At 40.3% G+C, this 15,936-nt stretch overlaps 1 protein-coding gene across 2 annotated transcripts in view; it reads left to right on the plus strand.

Moving 5' to 3' along the window:
• Nucleotides 1-15,936, plus strand: part of kdm4b (lysine (K)-specific demethylase 4B) — a 52,982-nt gene that overhangs the window by 20,996 nt on the left and 16,050 nt on the right. Inside the window, exons 6-11 of one of the 2 annotated variants that reach the window (XM_078258751.1) lie at nt 1,376-1,425; nt 4,897-5,000; nt 6,497-6,634; nt 13,371-13,567; nt 14,288-14,559; nt 15,490-15,740. In XM_078258751.1, coding sequence (XP_078114877.1) covers nt 1,376-1,425; nt 4,897-5,000; nt 6,497-6,634; nt 13,371-13,567; nt 14,288-14,559; nt 15,490-15,740 — 1,012 coding nt within the window. The remainder of the gene's footprint in view (nt 1-1,375; nt 1,426-4,896; nt 5,001-6,496; nt 6,635-13,370; nt 13,568-14,287; nt 14,560-15,489; nt 15,741-15,936) is intronic. The other variant, XM_078258752.1, reaches the window with a different exon arrangement.

Below are 15,936 nucleotides of genomic sequence, written 5' to 3' on the forward strand. Positions count from 1 at the left end.
TTGAGTAAGGAGGGAGAACTGCAGGCTTCCCATTCTAGTAACCTAGAGGAAATAACTGCAGTAATAAAGAGCTTTGTAATAACTTCAAAAATGAACAGATCAGATCTGAGCTCTGCTGGCTCCCTCCCACCCACTCTGTTTTACAAACAAACTTGCTTTCTAAATGTAGCATCTGACATTTGATGTAATCGTACATACCTTACAGTGCCTACCTCATGTATTAACAGTAGGGGTGTCAATTGTTTAAACCGGTAATGTTAGTACACGCTCTACCTATGGAGAAACTCAGAACTAGTGCCACAGGATTACTGCATTTGTACAGTAATAACATGGAAGCAAAGTCGAAGTAGAAAAACACTAAAATATAATAAAACACAAAGAGGGTGTCTTAATTGCTAATTTGCACAGTTTTAAAACAACTCCGTAATGGACGACAACATGGTTCTTAAAACCTCCATCCACGATAACGATGATATGAGCGATTGGTTATCATGATGTATGGTTAAAAGGAAGGTGAGGGAGGAGAGTGAGGTGTATGTCATGAGTAATTTCATAAAATGGTGAGTACGGAGGGCAATGAAATAACCCAGCACTCCCAAAACAGTAATTTCTCCTGGTCCTGCCCTTCACCGGCCATTTAATCTTTTGCACCTCTATCCCTTTCTACTCCTCTTTTCCCCTTCAAGTTATAACTTTTTTTAAAGTATCTAGACAACACCATTATTAAGGGCAGCATTCAGTGATTGATAGTATTGTGTCAGCTTTAATTCTTAAGGTATGTTTCTTAAAGAAAAAAAAAAAACAGTTTCTGCTATCTACGCAAGTTTGATTGCTGGAGTGATTTTGCCGTCCATGTTTTTTTGCCCCAGACTGTCAAGTCAATGTACCAACTTACTGAACAGACATTAGCTGTAGCTAGCTAGCAACGTACACATGGCCATGTGTCTTTGGACTGAGCTGTGTTTGTGTGGCTGATCTCAAAACCTTGAAAAAAGAAATTGCTTTTTTCCTGTTGTATTTCCCTCGACTGTCGCTCATCTTTTCCTCTCATCTCTGTATGTTTATGATTATGTTGAGGTCATAATGCACAAATTCTTTGCTCAAGTTAAAACGCACCTTGAGTTTGAACACACATTTATGGGAAGACCCATATTATGGGAAGTATTGCTTAGGGTTGCTTCTACTTTATTCATTAGAGGTTGTTAAAGAAAATAGTCTTGTCTTTACTAGACAAGAATATTGGAGCAAGTGGAAGATTTATTAACTGGCTATTGATGTTGCTGCAGATGCCAAAATGTGTCCTTCTGGTAAAAAGACTACCTTTTTAATAATAGGACAAACTTTCACTAAACCTTTCCCCTCCCGCTGTCTGCAGGTATGCCGTCCCACCTGAGCACGGCAAGAGACTGGAGAGGCTGGCACAAGGTGAGGCCCTAATGATGCTTTCAATTAATTAATACATTTGTTTTAGTCTATTTTACCCTTCTCACCCCACTTTGTAAGTAAAGGAGCAGGCGCTTCAGACTGTTCAACACACACCATGAAATCATACACATGCTACACACTTAACACATGCACAGAATACACACTAGTACACATCCAAAGCACACTTACTGGGTCTAAGTAAAGTAGCTCTTCTCAGCTACTACACCCTGCCTTGCAAGCACAACATGCACAAAACTGTTAGGCACCCTTTAACACTCACAATAAACAAGCTTTTGGCAGTTTCTTGTCTGGCTGACACAGTGTTGATGTACACGCTGTAGGCCACACATTGAATAATCTTTTGCATGTATTCAGCGGTTGAGAAACTTGTGATGTCCCACTTTCTTACCACATACAACAGCATTGATTTATTTGTCACCTGGCTGTGCGAAAATGGAGCAGCTTCAAGCACTTAGTGAGTGCACTCACTAGTACTAAAAAGATCAGGAGGGCTGTAGATGCTAAATTTGGAGGAGAGGCTGGTTAAACTGACGCCAGCAGCATCAATTGTGTATGTTGCCTATACAATAAAGTCCAATCAGTCGGGACTGTGCAATATGCCTTGAGGGTTGATTCATGGTGCAGAGGAGCAGGCATCGGCTGTTGCTGCTTGCTATATTGTCTGTCACAACACATTAGAACAAGTTTTATTGAGTGTGTCAGAATGTATATCTAATTAACTTAAACCCTTACATGTTTTGCTGAATATTAGTTGGTTCTGACATGAGGGTCTCAAATTCTGTGACTCAGATAAATAGTGCCTGAAGTGAAATAGTCTTTAACAACTCTGCCTTTTAGTGTTTCCACCTACTCCTCTCTCTTTGACATAAGATTTCTCCTTGCGCCTCTCCCTTTTTATTCCCACCACTCATGTTCCCCTCCTCTTCCTATCCCCTGTTTTGATCAATGAGGATTAGCTTGTTATTGTTGCTCAGAGTGAGGTAAACGATGTGGGGATGATGGCTGAGTGTCTGTGAGTTGCTCCAATCCAAACTACATAAAATAGACACACCGTTTGTCCTTGTTGTTGTGAAGAGCTGAGAACAAATCAATAATCACAAATGCATAGTCGCTGTCACTTAATATGTTATTTTGTGCTGGAGTGGCTAGAATATGTAATGCACAAAATGTGAGTTGTGACAGACAGGCAATCTCTTCAAAGGGAAAAAAACTGTCCTGGTAAAATTAAACGCATGATTTATAGTGTAGTGTATGCATGCTGGTAATCTGCTGCTAATCTGATGCTGATGATCAAAGATTTAGATTATATGCATATGTAACTACGACTTAATAGCGAATTCAATACTGGGTTCATAGATATCAGACCCCAACCTTAAAATACACACTGTAGACATTTCTTATCACTCTTCATATGGGCATAGCGCTCACAGTCAGATCGCAGCCTTCCTCTCTCTTCTAAGCAGCTGGCAGTAGGAGGAAAGCAATGCCAACATTATTTAACAAGCACCTACTGACCTATCAAAGCCGTCGTCAGCACAGGTAGCCAACTGTTTACGAGGTCCTAAAAAGACAGTTATGAGCGTAGTAGGAATGCCTAATGGGTCTGGGACAATGGTCTTGTTACTTGAAAACTTCAAACATTTGACACAGCGACAGCCTTTGCTCTTATCGCTCCTCATCTCATGCCTTCATACTTTTTGGGTGGTGGGATGGGAGGGTGCAGGGTTGGAGGCAGGAAGTTAATTTTCAAACTCAAAAGGACAGAATGAAGCCTTTAACTTAATATTACCCAGCGGAGAGCTCTGAGAGCCAACTGCATTTTAATGGGAATTAATACCCGGCTCTGTCGGCACATTATTCACCTTTTATCAGCTCCAACAAGCAGGCAGCCAATGAGAGAATAGAGACCCGCTCTCCCTCTCTTGCTTTGTAGGGTGGAACCGAGGCTGAAACAATGCAGTGAAAAAGGATGAAATGGGTGCCGATTATACTGTCAGTCACATTAAAGTTTAACTGGGTGGAGGCTTGGACGGACCCCCCTTTGAGGCACTGGCGGGCACAGACAGTAAAGAGCGGGAGAGTTAGCGATGGAGGAGAAATTCTTTCTTTTGATTATGCTAAGACCGTGCCTCTCTTCTCCAAGAGCAAAAGTGAGCCTTTGTTTTAGATAGGGAATTGGCGCTTTGAAAACTCAAAATGTCAGAGGGGTATATTATGATTTCAAAGCAGTCTGTGTTCTTAAGGAGGTGGGGTGGTTGTTGTGTAACAGAGAAGGTAACATTGCTAAGTTTCAGCAGCTATACAAGTGTGCTTTTGCTTACATAGTAGTAGTTGCAATCACACATTTGCACAATAAAGAATTTGAATGGTTTTGTAAAGATGCAGATGTTTATTCAAGAGTGTCCTTGGGTGCATAGCCATCAATAGCTAATGCACAGCCGTTAAAAACCTCATTATATTGTTTGGGATTATCTTTAACACAGTTAACAGATGAGACCATGGTTAAGGCAATAGGTAACCTTTGTCTTCCAATCTTGTTAGGGCTGCTGCTTCTTGAAATTACTAGCACAATATCTATACACACAATTGTCTGCCATTGCAAAGTAGATCTTCTTCAGGCAAATGTTTTGTCTTTGGTCATGCTATATGGGATAAAGACGTTTAAAGAAATGACAGCACCCAGTCCCAGTTTTGTGCTGTAGTCTTTCTTTGTGCCATGATGCAATCCAGCAAAGATCCCCTGAAATCCGACCTGGAGGCAAACAAACAATCCATTGCCATGCACTGCGGTAATGTGATTATTCTACACTTTGGGTAATAAATTAATTCACGCCCATGTCATCGGGAAACCGGATTTCCTTTTTCAGGTTGTGGGATTAAGAATAATATAGTAAACACAGCTACATTTCTGCTGCAGAAATATGTTTAATTAGAAGTGCTTATCTGGCATTCTTTACATATTTAAAAAAAAAAAAACTCTCTTAAAGCAGCATCCTATCACTTAACTGTTTTCTAATATTTTACATTAGAAAAATTATGAATGATACAAATTAAAATACATTTAAAAATAGTCCAATACATATATGAAAATAACCACATTTACTGTAAAATAAAAATAGTGTACAATTCTGATTACTGTTCATACATCATGTAAACTAAGGTTTTAAATGTAATAAAACACAATACATGTAAACATGTCCTGTGAATATTTGCCTTACAGTGACACACAGTCATCTGGGTTCTGTATCTTTATGCAGATTTACATATTTTCTATGTTGACATGTATAGAATATGATGGAAAGAAAGACGGGCATACTGCACATATGGCTACATAATGTTTGGTATTGTACAGTCTTTGGCTTTTATATAATGTTAACTTCTTTTTTTATCAAATAATTTGGGTCTATCTGGATTGTCAGTGAAATATCTGTTCGCTGTCACCCCCTGCAGGCTTCTTCCCCGGCAGCTCCCAAGGCTGTGACGCCTTCCTTCGCCACAAGATGACGCTGATATCTCCTTCCATCCTGAAGAAATATGGCATTCCTTTTGACAGGGTGAGTGCCGGTCCATATTGCATGACATAGAAGGGCGTTTTATTGGTCACCATGAGAAAATAACATTAATTTAGGTCTAAGTATAGGGGATAATCTCTCTGTTATCGTTAGAAGCTTCTATTTCTTTACTCCAGCCAGTATTGAATGACAGTCATGATGCCTGCATGAAGGTAGAGCCACCTTTTACATTAACATCTTTTAACACATATCCTCAGTTGCATAGCGACGTGGCTAAGACGTTCATATTAAAATAATAAATGACCTTGGAATATATAATGTTTAATAGAGGAGTTTAAGTTATGTATTCCTTAGGGGTGCACGATTCATAAAATGTCTCGATTCGATATCGATTTTTAGGCGTTCGATTCAAAATCAATTTTCGATTCATTACCGATTCTTGATTTAAAAAAAAACGATTCACACTATGTAAATGTAGTTACTCTCCCATGTGATTGCAGTAGACCTACAGTAACACTTTTGGAATTCTATTAATCGATTTTAGAATCGGTAGAGCTTGAATCGCGATTCGAATATGAATCAATTTTTTTGCACAGCCCTAGTATTCCTTACTGCTTGGTCTCTGATAACATTTGTGGTTCTTGCATAAGAAGACATGGGCTTATTTTGAATGACTAATGACAACGCAAGGCTTTGACGCAAACATCACAATTCCTACAGGCTGCACTAATGATACAGTATGATACAGTTTGGTTGTCTCTCATAGGGAATTGATTGACATTCTTTCTGTTTTTGTTCTATTCAGTAGGCAATATACATCTCCACAGTGCAAAAGATTAATGAAAGATTGAAGGAAAAAACTGGCACAGAGCAGCCATACAAGGTTAACTGTTAGCAGGGGGTCCTCCCCCTCAACCCCCACCCCATTTATATCTTCATTCTCCCCTCAGGACGTCATTATCACAGCGAACATGTTACTCGTTACAAACCTACAGTACCTCTCTCGATTTCATGTGAAAAAATAAAACCATCTTCTTGCATTCTTGCAATAGCAAAAAGGGATGTTTGATATCTGAACCCCTGCCTTTAGATGAGGAAGTTTGTCTCCCGCTCTCGGCCTCTACCCCCGTTTCTCCCCTCATGCCTGTCACCTTGTCTGGCTTGATGTCTCTTGATTGCCTGGATCCAGGCTTCACAAAGACGTTGCGATCTACAGCCAGACACATAGGGCTTAAGTTGTGGGGCTACACATTTAAAAAAAAAAAAAGAATGTTCTGAACTTGTCCTCACATTTTTAAACATTCTCAGAATAACACTGTGCTCATGGGAAGACACTCAACCCTTGGAGCAGCATCATGTTTGGCTGAATTAATTTTGCTCGCAAGTCAGAAAAGTTTAGAGAAAAGTTGTTTCTGAGGAGTTGAACACCTAAAACCTCAATGGGAATTATGTGTAAAATGTTTCCATATAATCTTTGCCTCTACAAAATGAAATGTTTTGTAAATCTTTTCTGTTTTTTTCTCTCTCTCTTTGATCAGATAACTCAGAATGAAGGGGAGTTTATGGTCACCTTTCCTTATGGCTACCATGCTGGCTTCAACCATGGCTTCAACTGCGCAGAGTCCACAAACTTTGCCACCCTGCGCTGGGTGGACTACGGCAAAATGGCAACCCAGGTAAGATAAGTCAGGCATACTGGATATTCAGTCCTGTAACAATGAGATGAAGTCAGTGTTACTGTAAAAGAGATAACAGTGCTAAATTCCACGTAGTAATATTAGGACAGTTAACAGAAAGCCACAGTAATGATGTGAAATTGTAAATTTTTGGGTCTTAAAATCTTGGAGTGAAAACGTATGGAAACTTCCACCAATATCATCATCATCATCATCATCATCATCATCATCATCACACAAGCACCTTGGGGGCAAATTGCATTCTACTTGAAGAGGTTTGATCCGACGTGTCATTCTGCAGCGACTTTGCAGCCTTCCTGCTTTGGCTGTTTGGTTCTCTGAAGGAATAAAGTAATAGATCATATAGAAATATAAAAGCAATGTCTTGTTCTCTGCTGCACACCATCTGTTACCGACACTAACTGTACCCTCGCATCCTTCCATTGACGCAAGCTGCCTCTTTGCCTGTGGGCTGCTGAGCATGAAATTGACAGGGCATGGGTTGGTTGTGGACGGGAGCCCAACTACAATGTAGTCTTTTCTTGGGTGTGAGTGTTCACATGTATGTGGGTGTGTGGTGTGCCCCTTTCCCTGCTTTCTCTCTACTTGGCTGCATGTTAGATTTATTAGGTGCCATTTTGCAGAACTACATCTCCCTCCCTTCTCCCTTTTTCTCATTTTCGACCTTCCTACTTTACCCATGTGGCCACTTGTAATTTAAGAACCAGTGGTCCAAGCTCCAGCAGTCTTCCCTTTACCCAGCCCAGTGCTCAAGGGAACATCCCTACTAAACTTGTCTCCGTGTGATAAAGAAGAGTGGTCCACTCACTCTGCACTGCTAATCCAAGTCGACAAATCAACAGCGCAGCACCATACACAGTCAGAGGAATATGAAAGGGAACAGCTCGGGCCAATGAGACAGGCGCTTTCTGCCAGTCCACCTTTTTCTCTTTGTCTTTTTATACAGACGTTTTCATTCTCTTGGGGCGGTGCAGTAGCACAGTGGTTACAGAGATTGTCTGTTAACCATTGCTGCTTCAATTCAGTCCCAACGGCAGTTAAAGTAGTTTTTTTGCCCACGGTTTTAGTTCTCACGAGTGCAATTAGAACAATTACTACAGACACATTTAGATAGTGTATTGGTCTGTAAAATTGTCAGTATATTGACTGGGGTTAGTTACTTTCTCTTTTTCATTTAATTTAAAATGCCTGGAGAACCCAGACACACACATTGTCATTTAAAGTCCCTTAAAGTGAAGTTTTTAAATACAACTTTGAGTACAACTCAGCCCTTAAAGTGAGACCATGTAACTTTTGAAAGAAGAAATAACTACTTCTTCTTACAAAGGAAAAGCTCCTTGGTTAGTTCAATGCCCTCAGGAGTTTTGCAAGCAGTAGCTTATGCTAGCGTTTGCATCTGTTATTCCACATTTTAGCATTTACCATTACAGTATGCTGCAATTGTAACGTGTCTGACAGCTGAATAGCAAAAGTTACATAGGTTAGCTTCAAGTAAAGTACTCATATGTAGAGTCTTAAAAACATTGCACTGCATCTTCAGTGAGAAATTGGGCAGTTATTTCCAGCAATATATTTTTGAGTAATTTGTTTTATATATATATACAGTAGTTTTATATAGCTCGCCTACGCCAGCAACTTGCTTGGCAACAATGAAGTCTCTCATTGTCTCTTCGTCTTTCTAACTCCCCCCATCTTTCCCTCTCGGTCTTAAGCTCAAGCAGTCATCTGTTAACTCGTTTGGCTGTCTTCCCTCTCTCTCCTGCTCTCTCCCTACCAAGCCTTATTCTATCAGCACCAAACAGGACAGTGAGCGATGGGGCTCAGGATCGAATTTGTCACTGTTTGGGGGCTGACAGAACACAGCCGTGAAAAGGAGAGAGTGAGCTTGGGCGTGCTTCATGTCTGTTTTCTTAAATTCAAGCTCCCCAACTGCTGACCCATCTGTCTGACTTACCAAGCGAACACACACGCGCGGTCAAAGCAGGCCTACTGTCAGCACTCTTTGTGTGCTGTGTGTGCATCTACTTCTATTATTTCAGACATTGCAGTCTTAATTAACCTTCTCCTCAACCTTCCTGAATATGCATTAGGTTTTAGCCATTTCATTTTCTTTCTTTTAAGTAATTTAGGGGTTCAACATCTCACTCAGAATACTTCAAACCGACATGGCTATTGACTCTAATTGACTATTGTAGGGATCACCTTGTACCAAATCCAAAACACATGTACCAAGCATCATTAAAACATCTATCCACATAACATGACATTCACAATAGATGTACGTAAGTCCCTTGTTTAATTTGGACAGAAAACTAGGAGTTTAACCTATTTTGATCTGGTCATGATGTGTCACCCAGTGCTTAGAAAAAAAAGCAGAAATCAAGAAGAAAGCCACTGCATTAAGCCACACTGAGTTGTATGCTACATGCAATTTTTTGCCAAGTTTGTAAGAAAACTGCCAAATAAGGATGGCAAAACAGACCTCACAGATTATTTCTGAAAACAGTTATGTCCGCCACACCATTATGTTGCTGAATGTTAGCAGATTCTGTGTTTCAGGTCTGTAGTATTCTCAATGAAATCCTCTCTCTGTTCGTTTGGTGCTCAGTCACACTTTGCGGCTGTTCCCTCAGGCTTCTGCTGTGATTTTTACTGACTGGGAGAGGAGCAGAAATCATCCTCCCTGTTTCCAGACTAAATCGCATCACTTTTTCATCGTGAAAGTGAATTGCAGAGGACTCACTCTGTCTTTTATACATTTGCTTGCAGACTTGTCTTGTTTGGGGGAACCCAGACATGCTGTGATTGGAGATACTGAATTTTTATTAGACTTTATTTATGTGCAACCCATGTCCATGATAACCATAAACAAAATGGATTTTTTTTTTTTGTGTGGGAGGCTCACTGAATTATTAAACGGATAAGAGTATGATTGCTCTTGTAGCAAACACTGCATAGAGCCAAGGACAAGTTGTGGCCACAGAAAAAGCTCAAATGTTCAATATTTTTCCAGCAGACCATGAAAAGATGATTATTTGCAACTTCAGTTTCAAGGCAAGCTATGCAATACCTTGCAACACCACTCACTGCCATTAGAGGGTAGCCATATTGTAATAAAGGACAGAGACTGCTTGCCACACAGTGGGATTCGTGGGTACTGTTTCATCACAGTAGAAATATTGCTAACATTTACAAAAGAAGACTTGGTGCAACATAAACATAAACCCGACAGATGCAGTAAATACAGTGCTGTATATACTGTTATGCACACAATCAGTACAGTTATAAAAGCCATACCCCACTTACTAATAACATTTCTACATCACTCACTATTTATAAAAAAAAAAAAAAAAAGAGACAAGAAATGTCATTATGAGAAAAGTCATTATTTAAGCTTCAATTCAATTGCAGTTCAATTCAATTTTATTTATAGTATCAAATCCTCATAAGAGTTATCTCAGGACACTTTACAGATAGTAGGTCTAGACCACACTCTATAATTTACAAAGACCCAACAATTCCAGTAATTCCCCCAAGAGCAAGCATTTAGTGCAACAGTGGTGAGGAAAAACTCCTTTTAGGAAGAAACCTCGGTGGTGAGAAAAACTTCTTTTTAGGGAGAAGCCTCGGACAGACCCAGGCTCTTGGTAGGCGGTGTCTGACGATGCCAGTTGGGGGTGTGATGAACAATGGCAATAATCAGGGTTCATACATTTTGAAAAAACCTGGAAAAGTTATGGAATTTGAAAAAATGCCAATTCCAGGCCTGGAAAGGTTTTGGAAACATAAAAAGACCCAGAAAGTTTTGGAAAAGTCATGGAATTTTTTTTTTTAACACCGTATAATAATATGTGATTAATAAATGTATTTCACGTCGTCCTAACCTCACCGTTCTATTTGCGGCGCGATATTACGACTCCCACTATGAACCACATAAATTGTCATTCATTTTATTGTTAAACCTCTGAGGGTAAACTTTAACACTGAGTTTTATTCTTATTGTATAATGTCGACTGACATTTTCAGGAATACATAGTCATAGAAATTTGCCGAAAAGGTCATGGAAATATATTGGTTAAAATGCGTATGAACCCTGAATAATAGTCACAATAAAGATAATGGAACAATGACCAGAAATAGTAGTTGTAGTAGTTCATGGCATAGCAGGGCACTGCAGGGTGTTACAGGACGTAGCAGGGCACAGCAGAGCATAGCAGGACGCAGCAGGACGTAGCAGGGCACTGCAGAGCGTAGTGGGGTGTAACAGGGCATAGCAGGGCGTGGAGCAGGACCACCGGGACAGCTGCAACCATGATTTAGGTGCCACCCTAGTCCAAAGAAACATGCTGGGCAAAAACTTCGTCAGCACCTTTTTTTTCACAGCACGTGGAAAACTTTAGAAACATTTGTGGAGCAGACACAAGCAACTGAGGCTTCAGATACGTTTTTGTCCCGTTTCACAGTAGGTTTTAACTGCATGAGCAGCTGGATGATATCATAGACTGTATAAAATGATATACAGCTCTGCTTTGCAGTATGTTACTTACCTCTGCATTTTGCATCGTAACTATTTTTAATTACGTCTCCAATTGTTCTTAATTCTTAGGATCATCTTTCTGGTTATTTCTGTCCTCGTCAGTGATAATGTGATCCTAGCAAGCATAAAGAATTTGGGATAATCAAATTATCCCAGCCACTGTGGGTCAGGTCCGACTAAAAGCCAGTTTTATTATTAGTACATGGCACATTCACTGTGTCTGCTGATCCATAGAGAGTGGCTCCAACAATTTAGCTTCATTAGGAGCCCAAGTATACTTAGGGGCTCATTGACTGCCTGCCTCAGGGCGAGTTTTTGTTTTTCCAGATCTTGTGCATATCCAAATCTGCTTCCCTCCTCTAATTAAGTTTTCATATGATAATAAAGTGTAACTCGTCCTGGCCCTTGAGAATGGCAACAATCTCCATAACCTCTTAATAGGTTCATAAAAATAAAATGAGCCTTTATATCCTTTTACAGATAAATAATGGTACATTTTGCTAGGAACAATCAGTGTAAGAGCAATGTTTATCTTTTGTTCTTTTGCATTTGTAGTTTCCTGGCATGTTGCTGTTTTCACTAAAGGTTTCATGATGGTAACAATCAGCTGTACCCATGCTCACTTGCCCCCCTCTGCCCTCCCACTTTCCGCTCCGACACTCCCCACCTAACACCATATATTAATGTTTCTGTCTGTCAAGTGGTGTCTCGATAAGATGTAGGCTGGATATTGTTTTGCTGGGAAGGGTGAGCTGCTGTGTTCCCAGTAATTGAACATAAGGCTCTCAGTACAGCTCAGGAAATAATAGGGCCAGAATGTTACCCAGCAAAATCTCTCACTCTCTCTCCTCACCCATCTTTGTTTGTTTCATCTCCCTCCATTTGTTTCATTCATTCCCAAACTTCTCTGTGCTGTACCTGCCATTATATGCAGCATAAGGTTTCATTTTACAGCTCCTCCCTTCTGTAGTCAGCAGAACAATCTTTTGTATCCATCCCGTAATGTCATGATGAAGGTTTGTGGAGGCATCTTGAGGTGTGAGTGGTTATAGGGTGCAGCTATCGCTCTCATTTACCTCTTAACTATCTGCACATTGTCAAATTTACCAAAGTCTTATTACCTGCCATATTTTACTCACTACCATATTTGATGCACATTTACAAACACATGGGGCACCAATTATTGGCCACTTCTTTGTACACTTATGGCCTCACAGAGATGGAGATTAAAGTGGTGTTTCATCCAAACCTTTTCTGCCAAGTTACTTTCTTTGAACATACTGTATGTTAACCGTATCAGCCTTTTATCTTTAAAAGTGACCAGATGCAGCACTCCAAACTAAAAAAATGAAGTACTAAATTGTGGCAAAAACACCTAAAGACTACAACAGTCACCACTTTTGTTGTGTACTAACTGTCTTTATGGTTACATGTGCTTAGATTAGCTAACATTCCTGACTCTATTTACTTGTTCACAACTACAGTGATATGTATAATGTCATTCAAAAATCGCTTTCATTAGTAAATGCGGTTGTCAATCTTATACAGTGGCTGCATAAATGTGGCCTTGCTATTGTATCTCCCCCCACATTGCGGATCTAATTAGGGTGAAATCAAGTTATGTCGGGTGTATCATAATTAATGCGATTTGCATATATGATATTTCAAATGCAGAATTGTAGCCGATTAATAATGTTTACTTTCATTGCAAGAGAAAAGCCTCTTCAGTGGGGAGAATAAAGACGTTCTTGGCAGAGACCATAACACACTTATCATACATATGAATCTAATGATGTATTAATTATAAAACATTACAAATAATTTTTTTGTAAATACATAGAATTTCAGTTTAAGATCCATCTTTTTGTAAAGTGTGATTTCTGCTGCAACACCTTTCTTTACCTTTTTTTTGGGGGGGACATCTTCATCAGATTGCCACAGACGGTTACCTCATCTTTTGGTGTCTCACTGCAGAGTTTTCAGTAAAAAAAAAAGTGTAACTCAAAGTTTCATCTGTGGCACCTGCTCCACATGCAGACAAACGCCAGATTTCTTCCGCTGTGGAGGAGTAGGTTTGTTTGTTTACGGTGGAACATAGGTTGCTTTATGTCCTACCTGCAGCTCATCTCTACTCTTAACATAACGTCACCTCTTCCTTCTCTGCTTATTATTCTCTAGTGTACCTGCCGTAAAGACATGGTGAAGATCTCTATGGACGTGTTTGTGCGCTGCCTGCAGCCAGATCGCTACGAGCTGTGGAAGCAGGGCAAAGACATCACAGTGTTGGACCACCTTAAGCCCACAGTGCTCAACAGCCCCGAACTAGAGCGCTGGAGGGAGCATCGTGTAAACTACAGAGCAAATGTCCTGCGAAAGTGAGAGGACAAACTGCATAAATTGTCTTAATTCTGAGTGTTTGATGCATGTGTTGCACATACATTATACACACATTATATTTGTATATAAATATACAAATCTGCACATTAGTAATTTTAATGCCTTTGTGAATGGTGCATACATGAACAAACATTAAACATTAAAGCTATAGTGCGTAGGTTCTGTCGCCCCCATGAGGAATTCTAAGTAATGATACAAACCTTACGCGATCGCGCCCCCACCCCCACCCCTCCTCGATGCAGTTACTAGTAGCCAAGGAGGACACGTAGGATTAAAAAAAACATGGACTCTTCAGAAGAGGTAATTATCGTCACTCGAGTTTCTGCGTGGGAAAGTCACCGGACGACACAATCTTCTGAACATAGCCTTACTGAGAAATACAGAGAGAGTTGTGTGGAGCTGATAGTCTAATTAGCTTTGTAGCAATTAATTTGGCAATGGCTTGAACATGTAACAGATGTTTATTAATATCAAAAAGTTACGCACTAAAGCTTTAATAAGCAATAAATCCAGAAACCAATATATACAAACAAAATAACTGTTTAGCATAAGAAAAAGAGGTAGAATGGGTTGAGTGCAGGAACTTAACTAAAGGTTATTAGTTTCTCTATATATTAGCTTATTCTGCTCTCAAATGGATATATGTTATATATATTGTATAATTTGAATAATTTACCAGCCTTTGTGCCCCACCCCAGGGCCATGCAGAAGATGAAGCAGGTCCGTCGTCTAAAGCTGGAGGAGGTGAAGGTGCTGGCACAGGAAGGCATTGAGCTGAATGCTGCCGAGTACCAGCGTCAGGTGGAGGAGCGTGAGGCCCAGCGGAGGCAGGAGAGAGAGGAGCGTCTGGCCAAAGAGGCCATTATGACCCTGGAGGCCATGGAGCGTGAGGAGCGCGAGGCTGCCGAGCGTGAGGAGCGTGAGGCTGCCGAGCGCACTGCTAAAGAAGCGGAGACTCCAGCTGTAGAGGGTGAGGATGAAATGAGCTGTAAGATATTGCAGTTTGTTTGTTTGTGTAAACACACAAGGTTGTATTACAGAGCATGACACTAGATTAATGTGGACGTGATCAAAACCAACATAGCTGGTTTATTTTGAATTAGAGGTGTTTCTGCAGATTCTCTTGAACTTTCTGCAGCATGAAATATCCATAACTCGATTAAAAAACATTTAAAAAGGAACCCTTTAAATTCAAAACTCATCATCTCCCGGCTCAGTCCCCACCCCAGTATTAATCCCAGTACCTCATGCCGTCTATCACCCTTTCACCCTTCTTGAAGTTTTTGATGAGCCATCACTCTGTTAGGAGAATTGTTGTGTTAAAATGCTCATGTGCTTGTAGCTGCCAAAACATAATGAAGTATAACCTAAGAGTGACTGTAGTGAAACTGTAAGTATCAGGTAACGATAAAAGCCTGGAGAAGTAAATATTAGGCTTCTCGCCACGTCTCTGTGAGAATTGGACACCTCCCCGTATGTCTGTGTAAAAATATCCAATTTGCATATCAACTGCATGACAACTGTTGCCAGGTGAAGACTGCAGGCATGGAAAGGCGGAGGAGCTTTGTTCTCATAGAGGAAAGTGTTACAGGGGGATCTGAAGTGCTGTATCCTGTCTTGTGATCTTGTTGATAAGCATGCTGTAATAAAGAATGACATTCAAGTATAAAGTGCCACGTAATCAATTTTTCTTCAGTCTCATGTGCGTCTTCCCCGGGCGTACATGGAGTCTCTTGTTTGCAAGGAATAACCTATCCTTTAGAATAAGAGACAAATACAGATATTGGGTTTGAGTATTTCATTGCTATTCACCCTAACTAGACACAACAGCTTTTCCATTTGCCACGACGGCCATCAATACTCTTCTGAAGTTTTTTTTTTTGTCATTTCTCTTTGCCAGCACAAGAACCCGAGGCCAAATCAGAGAACCTGACCGAGGACCCAGAGAAAAAGAAGCATAAAAAGCCAAAGAAAATTTCAAATATCCACAATGCCATCACTGGGTTTGAGGAAGCATTTGAGCAGTTTGCTACATCCAACATCAAGACTTCAAAGAACACCATGGCCAGTCATTCAGAGCTGGGGAACCTTCTTGCTCCGAGACAGAGTGACATCCCAGCTGACAACAAGCTGGATGTGAGTGCCATCCAGGTTAGATTGTTCAGCTTTAGGTCGATTGGATTTGTGCTTTGAGTTGTAACAAGTTATTGTGTCCAACAGGGCAGCACACTTTTATTATTCTCAAGCCATAGTTGGTATTTTACTGCACAAATATGATCTAAAAATAGAGTTGAACCTCTACATTTTAATTGGTTTTCTGGCACATTTGCAGGCAAAGCAGGTTCAT

Source organism: Sander vitreus, chromosome 9 (assembly GCF_031162955.1).
Source record: "Sander vitreus isolate 19-12246 chromosome 9, sanVit1, whole genome shotgun sequence".
Lineage (NCBI taxonomy): Eukaryota > Metazoa > Chordata > Actinopteri > Perciformes > Percidae > Sander > Sander vitreus.